Genomic DNA, 13,457 nt, shown 5'->3' on the forward strand with positions numbered 1-13,457 from the left:
CACTGTAGTAGGTGATAGAGATTTAATGATGAGGCAGTAGTAAAATTTCAGCAATGCATTAAGAATGACTTTATTTAGTTATCACATTCTTGTTTGATACTTGATAGTAGAAAGATAATTTTTAAAAGATATTGAATGAATGATTGATGTATATATGAAAGGACTGTGGTTAAAGGAGCTACTTACTCTTAGCATTAAGATGCAATTTTGTGGTTCCAACTATTGAAACGGTTGTGGGCTTTGAATCAGAAGACCACGAGTCTGGTTTTGGTTCTTAACTAAACTCATAACAGGCTGGACCTTAGTTGTCGCCTGTGAAATTGCCCTGGACTGACTGAAATTCCCTATGCTACCAGTTCTATTGTAGTATGAGCCTTTCCTCAGATTGGGATTAAAAATGAGACTAGAGAAGCCCTAGAGGCTGTCACAGTCATCTAGGACAGGGCTATTATAAGAAACAACTAAATTTTGTTTTTTACATATAACTCTGATGGCTCAAGCAGTATGAATAGATAGCCAGTAAATTGGGTTGAGATGAGTCTAGTAGTAGAGAATATGCTTTAATACAGGCTCACCTGAAATTCTGGAGTATTCATGTACTTTACAGAGACTTAATTCTGAGGTGAATTTCTGTATATAAAAAATATCTTAAGGTAGAATTCTGGATGAGTTCAAGGTGTTAAAAAAAAAACAGAGAATGGGAAAAAATAGTTATATATTATTTATCAGATAAGGGGCTTATATCCAGAATTCATAGAGAACTCTTATAATATTCTACAACAAAAAGATAACCAATTAAAAAGAGGACGAAGAATTTGATAGATGTTTCTCTAAAGACAATATGTAAATGGCTGGTAAACAAATGAAAGTGTACTTAGCATAATTAGTCTTTATTGTTGGTTAGTCACCAAGTTGTGTCTGACTTTTTTGTGGGCCTCATGGATTGTAGCCCACCAGACTCCTCTGTCCATGAGATTTCCCAGGCAAGAATACTTGAGTGGGTTGCTATTTCCTTCTCTAGGGGATCTTCCAGGCCCAGGGATCAAACCTGTATCTCCTGCATTGGCAGGTGGATTTTGAGGCACCTGGAAAGCCCATAATTAGGGAAATGGAAATCAAAACCGTAAGGGGATACCACTTCACACCCACTAGAATGACTGTAATAAAGAAGATGGACAATAACGTGTTGGCAAGTTTGTGGACAAATCAGAACCTTCATATGTTGTAGGTAGAAATGCAAAATGATGGGGCATCTTTGAAAAACAGTTTGGTAATTCCTCCAAACATAGTTACCATGCGGCACGTAAACAGTTACTTTATAACTCAGCAATTCCATTCTTAGGTAATGTACTCAAGAAAATTGAAAATATGCATCCACACAAAAACTTTTATGTGAATATTCATGGTAGCATTATTCATAATAGCCAGAAAGTGGAAACAACCCAAATGTCCACAAACTGATAATGGGTAAACAAAATGTGGTATCTCCATACAACGAAATATAATTTGGTCATAAAAATGAATGAAGTTCTGATACATGCTGCAACATGAATCAACCTTGAAAACATAGTAAAAGAAAAAACAAAAAACAGATGCAAAAGACCACATATTGTACGATTCCATTTATATGAAATGTCTGGAGTAGAATAGGGATTAGTGATTTCCAGCAGATGAGGGGAGGGGATAATTATTAACGGATATGGGTTTCTTTTGGGAATGATGAAAATGTTCTGAAATTACATGTTAGCAACTCAGTGTATTCAAAAACACTCAGTTATATATTTCAAAAGAGTGAATTTTATAGTGTATGAATTATATATCAGTAAAGTTTGATTTTTAAAAATCAGGCCTGACATTTTAAAAAAGGAATTGTTTAATCAGTCTGAGATTAAAAGTGCAACTGATAGTTATTTCTCAAGTGTCAGTTTCACATTTCTTTCAAAGCCTGTCCTATAATTTTATGTTTTTGTTGTTTAACATGTACTGTGTTTGGTGTTTTTACTTTATTTCCTTAAATAAGTTCGGGTTAAACTTTAGGTCACTGAAAGCTGTGCCTTTATAGTTTAGACAGTAGGAATAAGATCAAGGGAATCAAGACATTCACCAATACCTGATGTTTTTTGCCATGATACCCCAAGTAGTCATAATCTGTTTTGGGTTTCTCTTATGAGAAAAAATGTCTAATGGAAGTATCTAGGAAGAAGAAGCAACAATAATGTAGAAAAAATTAATTTTATATCTTGTTTCATGTTTAGTTATGGAAAGGTAAGTTTAAGAAAAAATAATATATAAATAATGCCCTTTCAGAAATTTCTATGAGAATGGATGTTTAACAGTTTTCATCTCTTCGTATGAGATATTAAATTGTAATATACACCTTTAATAAATAATTTATCATTACAGACAGGTTTGACCAGTTTTGGGCCATCAATCGGAAACTCATGGAATATCCTGCAGAAGAAAATGGATTTCGTTATATCCCTTTTAGAATATACCAGGTAAGAAGTAACATCTTTAACAATACCAACTTATGAAAGTCTTGAACATCTTACTTCTTAAAACACTCTTGTCCAATGTCTTTTAAGTTTACATAGTAGCTGAATAATACTTATTAGGACTTTGCAGATCTCTTTCTTTTGGTGGCAGTCAGATCTGAGACTGCATTGTGAAGTATGTGACTCGTATAGTCAGTCCTCACTCATATAGTCAGTCCTCTTTATTTGCAGATTCTGTAGTGGCAGATTAGCCTGCTTGCTGATATTTATTTGCAACCTCAGAGTCTCACTGCTCAACAGTACTACCCTGGACATGTGCAAAGTGATGAAAAATTTGATTTGCCCCATGTGCACATTTTCAGTGATGCTGTGCCTTCTTAAACCATAAAATGTGCTCTCATACCATAAACAAGTGCTTCCTAGTCTATTTAGTGCCACGTTCTACACATTTTTGTGCTTTTTATTGGTAATTTTGATGTTAAAAATGATTCCCAGGCATAGTGCTGAAGTGTTGTCTTTATTCAGAAATGTACATAAAACAATGTTATGTATTGATGAGTTGAAGAACACATGAGCAGAGACTTGCAGTGACCCTTGTACTCCAGTGGTTCAGTATTTGTTTATTCAGTGTTTGCAGTGACTTTATAGAACATGAGTACTGCAGATGAGAATCGACTGTACTTGTTTTAGATGATGGGTCTTCAGTGCTGTACAACAAAATAAATGGTAGCTCCTCATTACCATACCCTTTCATGGGGTTAAAAAACTCCATGTTTTTGTAGAGTACTTTAAAACTACCATATGTTTCCTATATAGCAATACTGAGTGAATTTTTATTGAATGAATGGTATCCAGAAAGCAAGTTGTCTACTATCATGGAAAAAGCAGTTAAGAATAGAAACTATTAATAGAAATAGTATCACAGACATAGACACTCATCTAACAGGACCTCCATTCAAATTCAAAGATATTGTATCATAACTTCCCTTTGTACACATTTTTGCTATCTCATAGTCTTCACTTACAGTTACTTCTATAGTTATTTTTTAATCTTTTATAGAGCCATCATATAAATGTGTGTTCAAAAAGGAAAGTAAACCATCCAACTGAAAACAAGTAAAAACCAAAAATCCCAGTATACTTCATGAAAAGTTTTTATGACTTTAATAAGGTTGCTTCTCAATTATTAATTAAGATAATGGCAAATAGACTGTTTAGATCATAGATTAATAATACATACAACATAAATAAAATGAGAAAAATGACTGATGGAATGAAATCAGATAATCTAATTAGCCACACTCTTCTGCTTCCTTTTTTCAGAAAAATAAAATTTTAATTCCATAAGTCTTTGTTAATTAAGCACAGATATTACACAGTGGATTTGGAAATGCCATACCTTATTTATTTATACTGTATCTTATATCATGAAGAATCTGAGGCAATTTACAAGAATATATTTTGTACGGAAGCAAGATAGAAAAAAATTTAAAATCAGAGCCACTGAAGATATAAAATGGAAACTCAGAATGAAATTACCTACACTGTGAATAAGTGAGATCTTCAAATTTATTAAAATTTTTAAATTTACTGGAATTGACTTGTAAATTTGACCCAAAGCTTCTTTGCAGCCAGAGCAAGGGGGAAAGAAATGTCGTGAGATATAATTTTTTTTCATTTTATATATGATGAAAATTTACTAGGGTATCAGAGAAAGCTAACTTTTCTTGGTTACTACACAGGAAAGAAATTTCTCATGTGACCACATTTAGAGGGGACGGGACAATATCCTTTATACCTCACCTATAGTTAGGAACACAATAATAGTTTCAGTAAAACTGCTTCCTAATGTGTCACTGAGTGAAAACTAAAGACAATGTATCATAAGCCATGGATCATCCACAGTATAATAAAGAATTGGTGAAGTAATCGGAAGGCAAAGACAAAAGAAAATTTTAGGTTATTTTATGGAAGAATGCTGTTTATCAAATAAGAAGGAAAGTCACCGATGGACAAGACAATTGAGCGTTGGGATAAATCAGTAAAGGTTAACCCAGTGGAGGAAGAGGTTTGCAGAGACCTGTTAAGGAAAAGGATAGGAAGCAATGTTGCCTTTGGCATGGGAGAATCTCAATGTCCTCTGTATGGCATAGGAGAGGTAGAACAGTTTTGAGCCTGTTACGTTCAACAGTGGGCAAACAGGACAGTTCCTGTGTTTGCGTAAAATAATGTGGGAAAAGACGGTAGGAAGTCTGCGTGTTTGTGTTAAGAGAAAAACTGTCTCTTATTACATGAATTGGTACTGATCGCTTAGATATTCCCTAAGAGAAACTTCCAGAGTGGTTTTATAGAACTAGAGTCAGTAATGATATGCTTTAGTTATCCCACAGAGAAAAGCCAGAATTGAGTAAGATTTTATAGGCTAAGTATATGTGGGAGACCTGGGTTCGATCCCTGGGTTGGGAATATCCCCTGGAGGAGGGCATGGCAACCCACTCCGATATTCTTGCCTGGAGAATCCCCATGGACAGAGGAGCCTAGCGGGCTACAGTCCATGGGGTCGCAAAGAGTTAGACACAACTGAGCCACTAAGCACAACACAGCAACAATAGCACTTCAAGTGGGTAGGATGTTTTATGTGGTCAATAAATCTGATAGGAAGAAGCTACATCTTCACCATCACAGACATAGATATTGGTGATAAAAATACAGATTAAAAAAATAACAAGCTATTACAGAATTTTAAGAGTGGTCCCTATGTTTTCTGAATGGATTTCTTCTTGTTTCTTTTTTTTTTAAATGCAGGAACCCACTTTGGGGTTGAACTTGGATGGTGTGGATGGATGGGGACAAGTGAGATTGACTCAGGTGGCTTGACTCTGTCTTCCTAGGGTCAGTAGTTGTAGTGTCACATATTTATGGGAATTCTAAAGCACAGTTTGAAGAACTACTCTTTATCTAGGCCAAGACAGGTTCAGTGATTTGCCCAGGTTAGGAAGTTCTTGATCTAGCTAGCACTCTGGATACAATAATACCTTCAACATGCTAGTGATATCCTTGAAGGCAAGGTTAGATTTTTTTTTCCTTTTTGATTCTGTGTGGTAGGATTTAGCACAGAGTTATTATGTACACTCTAAGTGCTTCACAGGTGCTTAATTGAATCTTAGAGTATTAAAGCACCAAAGATTTCATAATTCTAAAGCTGAAAAAAAAATTTATAGTTCAAATAATCCAAAACTGAAAAAGCTAGCTGCCTTTAATAAGGACGATGCTGTTGTAATAGCTGAAGGAAAAACACTTTTTGAATTAATTAAAATGGTTGGAGACAAGTAGGAGCAAGTGGAAAAGAGCTCTTGGAAGGGTTGCATGGGCAAACCAATGCATTGTATGCACTCTCTATTCCAGCACTGCACCGGAAGGCAGGCCCCTAAGGCTCTGTGGGAGATGTGACACTGACTAGCTGTGTGTCCACAGGTGCTTACTCAGTCTTGCTGGGCCTTCGTTTCCTCATCAACAAGACAAAAAGGGTGTAACTGAGTGAATTTGTACATCTGGTTGGAATTGTTCTTTAAAGAAGCCATATTACAGGTTTATCTAATTGTATCAGTGACGTTCTTTTTAAAATGTTTTATACTCCTGGTTTCAGAGTAAATTTATCAGTTTTATAGTAAACATAGTTCTTTCCTTTATGACCCTGTTTGTATGACTTTAAAATAATTTCTTAAAATGATTCATCTTGAGAATTCATTAAATCATTCAGTAGTCATTAATAGTTGTTTGGGACTATTGTACTGTGAACTCCACAGTAACATATCATAAGGCATACCTAGAGCCTAGCAAAGTACCTTATTTGTGGAATTTAGTTGAATAAAATAGAGATTCTAAAGACATTTCCAAAAAATGGGAGCTCCAAAACTAATTTGAGATATATACCTCCCAACACTTATTGGATGGTTCGGCTCCAGCATGTGTATTTAACTATAGATTGCAAATGCTTGAAGCTCCTTTAGGGAAAGTGGGTATTACTATTACCTAATGTAGGAATTGTAGGATTACTGTTGCTAGAATAATAGTGCAGATGTACACAATGTAGATCTTCTCTTTCACATTTACCATTCTTTTCTGGGGAAAATTATCAGACGTGTCCTTAATTCTTACTGCTATATCATAAACACAATGCTACTTAGAATGTATGTGAGAGAGAGGGAAAGAGAAAGAGAATGTGTACGTGTGAGAGAGAATGGTTTTCATAAACTTCTATAATTAGAAAGTGGGAAGCTAGAGAATTCTCAAAATTTGATTGACAAAACCTGGTTGCCAGGTGGGGCCTCTTTTAGGGCAGAGCTGGCTGCCTGTTCTTTACTTAGTCAAGGCAGTGGCACTTTTTCTTCAAACAGGTGGAGACAGAGCCTCAGGGTTTTATCAGAACTCTTTATTGACCTATGTAACTTTGCTGTTGTCTTTACCCCTATCTGGTTTGGTTTTGAACTTGATTAAAATTTTAGACACGAGATGCATAAGTGAATATAAAAATTTAGGAGTCTCAGTTTTTGCCCATTGTCTGTTTGCTGGCTCTTTCCATTTCCCTATTTTGTATTTTTGAGGCTTCGTGCATGCCTTGACCAAAGGAAGATGGGATCTGCTGTTTTCCTAGATTATATGATCTAAAGATAATATCAGATTTCTGCTATTGACTCCCTTATATATAGCTCTTTAATTTGTATGGTTGGGATAGTCCATTGATTAAGTGTAGCTTTTACTTATGTAGCATTTTGATTAATCTGCACCTTTCATTTGTTTAATATACTAATAGATCTCTGTACTATTTGAGACCTTAAATTAGTAAGTAAATTTAAATAAAACCTGGAAATCCAGGTTTATTAATAAGACAAATGAAGGGCATAATTTCGCTTAACTTTTTTTCTTGGTAGAATTCTAATAGAATTCCTGTATAGCAGGGGATAAAAAGGGAACGACAATGAGTATGCTCGAGTGAGGTTCATTTCATCTTTGGAGGCCGCACAACAGTCTTAGGAGGTAGGGATCTTTATCTGATTTCCCACGTGAGGAAGCTGAAGCTGAGGAAGTCTAAATGACTTGCTGAGGGTCACACAAATAAAAAGTGTGAAGGCTAGAATTCAGACCTAGGTGAGACTTACAAACAAAATATTATTTTCTTCCTAAAAATTAAGTTTACAGAATTTTTAAGACATAATTATCACATAAAGTAAAGTCCATGAAGTCCACTTTGACCAAACCTAGAAAATCTCTAACTATCAATATTCTTTAAAGGTTGACTTTTGTACAGATTGTTGGAAAACTTGAGTTCTTTTTCATCTGTAATTTGATTATCAGCGGGCTCAGAATGACTGTAATCCAATGACAGAATTTTAGTGGTAAAAGTGGTAAAATAGGACCAAAAGTAGTTTGGAGATCCATTATTGACCAGAATGTGTCATTTCTGTCATTTACGTAACAGTTTGGTTTGGTGTATGTGTTTCAGGTCTGTGTTCCTGAAATCCAGGTGCTTCATATTAACTAGTATTCTAGAGATGAGGTTAATGGCAGGAAGTGCCTCAGAAATGTAACTAAAATGTTATTTAGCCTAGCACATAAACAGATGTCATTAATGAGGGTATCTGTGAAAAAGATTTGTAAACTGACTGTGACGTCCATTGATATTTAGATTGTAGTGTGAAGATTAGGCACATAATTTCTGTTTTTCAAGAAGCAGTGGATTTATAAGTGCTATCTGCCAGTATGCTGCAGGTAAGAAAAAGTTGTCTCATTCTTCTAATCATTCACCAAGTTCATTTGTTCACAAATATTTGCATGCCGTGCTTGTACTGTGCACAGGGGGTACAAGTGGTGATTAATATGGTACATCACCCTTTAAGAATTTATAATAAAATAATAAAAGAAAAAAGTGTACAGTCAAATTTTAAATCACAACTGTGATTGGTGCTGTGAAGGAGAGGTGTATAGTGCAATAAAGGCTAGTTCCGCTGAGGGGAATTGGATCTGTTTTAGTAGAGCAGAGAAGACTTCTTTGATGAAGTGTCCTGTCTTTTGAGTTCTGACAAACGGATGGAATTAGGTAGGCCAAGAGTAATGAGAGGACTTTTGTAGGCAGACGGGATGTAAGTATGAGGACAGCCTGTTCGTTTTGAGCACCGAGTTGGGGGCAAAATAAATATGTTGCTTTTTTTTCTTTTGGGTTATTTATCTTGTTATTTTACGAAAGATTATTTTTATGGATATTAATCATTTTCTGTCAAACACTGTGAAATATAATCACAACTTTAAAATTTGTCTTGATTTTTATAGTATCTTTCTGTAAAAAAGATATTTTTAATGCTTTATATGCCCAATTATTAATATATCTTTTTCTTAGTCATATATGGATTTCTTTCTTTGTTAAGAAGGCCCCTCCCCATACACCTGCAGGTTATACATAGTTTTCTTGCCTAGCTTTGCTTGTAAGATTGGTTTTTAATATGTAACTCTTTAGCTCATCTGGAACTTATTTTTATGTGCTGTATGAGATACAGGCATACAGCTTTATTTTCTTCCAGGCGATAGCTAGCTGTAGTGGGTTTATTTATTATATAAACTAAGGGTGGGCAAACTTTTTTCTTTAGAGAATCAGAAAATAAATATTCTCAGCTTTGTAGAGCAGATGATCTCTGTTGCATTTGTACAGTTCTGTAGCTTGGAAGCAACCATAGGCAACTTGCAGTTGATGGGCATGGCTGTGTTCCAATTAAATCTCTATCTCCAGAATCAGGACAAAGGCACAGTCTGGCTTGCAGGCTGTAGTGTATTGATTCCTGATATAAACTGTTCTTCTCCTATTAGATAAAAGTGCCACTTCTGCTTTACATTAAAATAGCTTGACTACAGGGATCTGGTTTTGAATTTCCTCTTCCATTCCATTGGTTTATTTGTTTATTTTTATGAAGTATTATTTTTATTTGATTTTAATGTTCTGATATTTGCTGGGGCAATTCACCGCTTACCTTTTTTTCCAGTCTTTTCATGGTTAATAAGTGGAAATACATTTCTGTTTAAATTTTGATAAAATTCACCTTTTTATGTCATTAAATCTTCCCACGTAAGAACATAGTACATTTTTCTTATTCAGATTTGGTTTTATGTTTTCCAGGAGGCCTTTTGTCTTTCTTTTAAATTTATTTCTAGGTGTTTTTTAGATTTTGTTTTTCTTTATTTCATTTCCGTTTCTAGATATTTATTTATGGCATCAACCAAAAAAAAAAACAAAACCCTCTTCCCACCATTTTTGTCAGTCATTTCTTGTTCTTCCATCATTGCATTGTTAGTATTGTGTTGCCAAGACTGTGTTAAGTAATAATGTTACTAGCAGTAATCAGCCTTTTTCCCCAGCTTTTCCCTTAGCCTGTGGGATCTGTAAACTCATTGGTCCTTAGGCTCACATCCACCCGGAGGGGAAATATTGTAGAGGTTTGTAGTTCCCCCATGTAGATCTTGCCTGCCTGCTCTCTCTAGTAGTTACTTTAGCTCAGAGAGCCACTTTGTTGGTAGGAGACAGATTTGGAAATAGAAGGAAGAGAGGGAAGCAGTAAGCTTCCATGCTCCCAGAATCCTCTCCACATATAATTGTTATTATGCTATTTTTTCGTGTTAAGAATTTATAGCAGTAATTCTTGGGGCAAGGTATAATGCTAAATTCATACCCTAGCTGTGGTGGTAGCATACTACAATGAAACATCTATGCTTAAAAACAGGATTTGTATTTCACATACAAAGACAAGAAAGTATAGAATGGATGATCCTTTCTCAAAGTAACTTCACTTCTGATCCAAGTGAAGACAACAGTTAAAAAATGATAAATAACTTGCAAGTTGAAGGCATATCATTCATTTTCACCTTTCTGTAGAGATACAGTTTATGAAGTTAATTTAATTTCTTTACAGAGTATTTTAAACACTTATTAAACAGCTAAAGAGAATTTCTTCTTTAGTAAACGCAGAGAAGAAGCCGAGCTTCTGTATTGTGCTTGTATCTTTGTGCCCCTCACAATGCCGTACACATAGCAGGTCTCACTAAATACACAAACTATATATAACAAGCTAAGGAAGTTCTCATTATCTATGAAGGTGGTGGTCATTCTGGTCTCATAATAAATTAGACTGTAACATTCATACCATACATTTTACTGTAGAATTCTGGGCTGAATTTTCTGTTGAGTAAACTATCATTGAGCTTCCCAGGAGGTGCCGGTAATAAAGAACCTGCCTGCCAATGCAGGAGACCTAAGAGACATGGGTTTGATCCTTGGGTCAGGAAGATTCCCTGGAGAAGGAAATGGCAACCCACTCTAGTATTCTTGCTTGGAGAATCCCATGGACAGAGGATCCTGACAGGCTACAGTCTATAGGGTTGCAAGGAGTTTGAAGGGATATAGCATGCACACACACAAACTATCATCCTCTACTGTTGCTCTAAAGTAAAACAGAGCTATATGAAAATATAGTAATAAATTATTTTTGTGCAGCACTTTATATTTTGTGAAATACTTTGATCTTCACAACACCTTTGTATGGACCGAGCAAATATTATTGTCTTTTCTAAGCTGGAAGTTAATGACCAGATAAAGGATACAAAGCTAGTAAGCAGTGGAGCAAGGACTAGAGTGCAGATCTAGCTCTATGTGGTATATACATACGCACATATCCTAAAAGAATCTCTTTTTTGCAAGAACATGAATATGTATTGAGACTTTAACGTTGAATATGAGATGAATGTTTTGCAGACATAGGTTGGTTCAATTAATGAAGAATTAATTTGGGGCGTTGATTTGAGTTTTAAGGGATTAAAAAAATAGAGTCCAACAACCTTTCCTTTTTGCTCTTTGCTGCCTATGCTTTTGATATCAGATCCAAAGAATATTTGCATGACCCTGTCAAGCAGTTTACCACTTTTCTTACCAATTACTGGTATCTATGAGCTCAGTTTTCTTCTAAGAGCTTTATGGTTTCAGGTCTTACATCCATCCAAGTCTTTAACCTATTTTGAGTAAATTTTGTGAATGGTATGAAATAGTGGTCCAGTTTCATTCTTTTGCATGTGACTGTTCAGTTTTCCCAGCACCATTTATTGAAAAGACTGTCCTTTCCCCATTGTATATTCTTTGATCTTTTGTCATAAATTAATTGACCATATACATGTCTGTGGGTTTATTTCTGGGTTCTCTATTCTATTCCATTGTTCTGTGTGTCTCTTTTTATGCCATTACCATACTGTTTTGATTACTGTACGCCTGTAATACAGTTTGAAGTCAGGCAGTGTGATACCTCCAATTTTGTTCAGCTTAAGAACAAAAGCTGGCTTTGACTATTCAGGGTCTTTTGTGGTTCCACACCACAAAATTTTATGATCAAATAGTCTAATGGGTTATTTTTTTGACATATAATTCACAGACCATAATATTCACCCTTTTAAAGTGACGGTTTAGTATTTTACAGAGTTGTGCAGCCATCACTGCTGTCTAGTTTCAAAACATTTTCATCACCTCTAAAAGAAACTCCATACCCATTAGCAGTTACTTCTCTTTCCTCCTCCCCTGGCCCCTGGCGACCACCAGTTTACTTTCTGTCTCTGTGAATGTGCTCTGTGGACATACAGATGAAATCATACCACGTGTGTCTTTTTGTGTTTGTCTTCTTTCCCGTGGTGAAAGGAAATCTATCTCATAGCATGTACTACCTCATTCCTTTTTATGACTAACGTTCCTTTGTATGGATATACCGCATTTTTGTTGATCCATTCATCGGTTGATGAATATTTGGCTGGTTTCCACTTCAGGGCTGTTATTTTCGATGAACATTCATGTACAGATTTTGACAGTGGGCATATGTTTTCAGTTTTCCTGAGTGTATACCTAGGAATGGAAGTGGTGGGTCATATAACTCCATGTTGAGCCTCTTGGGGAACTGCTGTACTGTTTTCCAAATGAGTTGCACCATTTCATGTTCCTGTCAGCAATGAATGAGAATTTCAGTTCCTCTATGTCTCTGCCAACACTTGTTATTATATGCCTTTTTGATTAGTCATCCTGAGTGGATATGAAGGGATATTTCATTATGATTTTGATTTACATTTCCCTAATGATACTGAGCTGGAGAAGGAAAAGGCAACCCACTCCAGTATTCTTGCCTGGAGAATTCCATGGACAGAGAAACCTGGCAGGCTACAGTCTGTGGGGTCGCAAGAATCAGACACAACTTAGTGACTAAACTACTACTACTTATGATCCTGAGCATCTTTTCATGTGCTTACTGACCATTTGTATATTTCCTTAGGAGAAATATCTTTTCTTTGCTTATTTTTAAATTGGGTTGTCTTTCCACTATTGAGTTGTGAATATATATATATATATATATACATTGAGTTGTGAATATTTTATATATTCTGAATACTAGACTCTAGCTAGATATTTGCTTTATAAATAGTTTCTCCCGTTCTCTGGACTGTCTTTTTACTTTCTTGGTCATGTCCTTTGAACACAGAAGTTTTTTGTTCTGATGAAGTCCAGGTCTTTTTGTTGTTGTTGCTTATGCTTTCATATTATCATATCTAAGAAAACTTTGCCTAATACAAAGTGCGTTTCCTTCTAAAGTTTTGTAGTTCTGTTTCTTTCATTTAGGTTTTTGATCCCCAACACTTGCATGTTTTTAAAATTTTCTTGCTCTGTTCATTCCTCTTAGGAATAGCCTCTACTTCCAAAATGCTTCATAACTCAGCTCAAATGTCATTTCCCCCAAGAAGTCTTCCTTGATTTCTCCATATGTGCCCCAATCCTTCATACCATGTATAAATTATTTTCTCTTTCTCTGAATTTTGTTTTAAAGCATTCCCTTCTACTTTTTATTATGGCGAGTGTGTACATTAGGAAGAAACCTTAGGAATCATCTCATTTAA

General features: G+C 35.4%; 1 protein-coding gene across 45 annotated transcripts in view; it reads left to right on the top strand.

Annotated features, from left to right (window-relative positions):
* ATG5 (autophagy related 5) overlaps positions 1–13,457 on the top strand; it is a 183,036-nt gene that overhangs the window by 72,818 nt on the left and 96,761 nt on the right. For 39 of the 45 annotated variants that reach the window (XR_014064494.1, XR_014064493.1, XR_014064491.1 and 36 more), the window contains exon 6: positions 2,404–2,498. Coding sequence is in view for 39 of the 45 variants with exons in the window: in XM_081526933.1 (XP_081383059.1) it covers positions 2,404–2,498 (95 nt within the window). In the remaining 6 variants the exon portion in view is untranslated. The remainder of the gene's footprint in view (positions 1–2,403; positions 2,499–13,457) is intronic. The other 6 variants (XM_081526944.1, XM_081526941.1, XM_081526938.1 and 3 more) reach the window with 1 other exon arrangement.

The sequence above is a fragment of the Giraffa tippelskirchi genome, chromosome 9 (genome assembly GCF_054371585.1).
Source record: "Giraffa tippelskirchi isolate mGirTip1 chromosome 9, T2T-mGirTip1v1.2.pri, whole genome shotgun sequence".
In the NCBI taxonomy this organism is placed as follows: domain Eukaryota; kingdom Metazoa; phylum Chordata; class Mammalia; order Artiodactyla; family Giraffidae; genus Giraffa; species Giraffa tippelskirchi.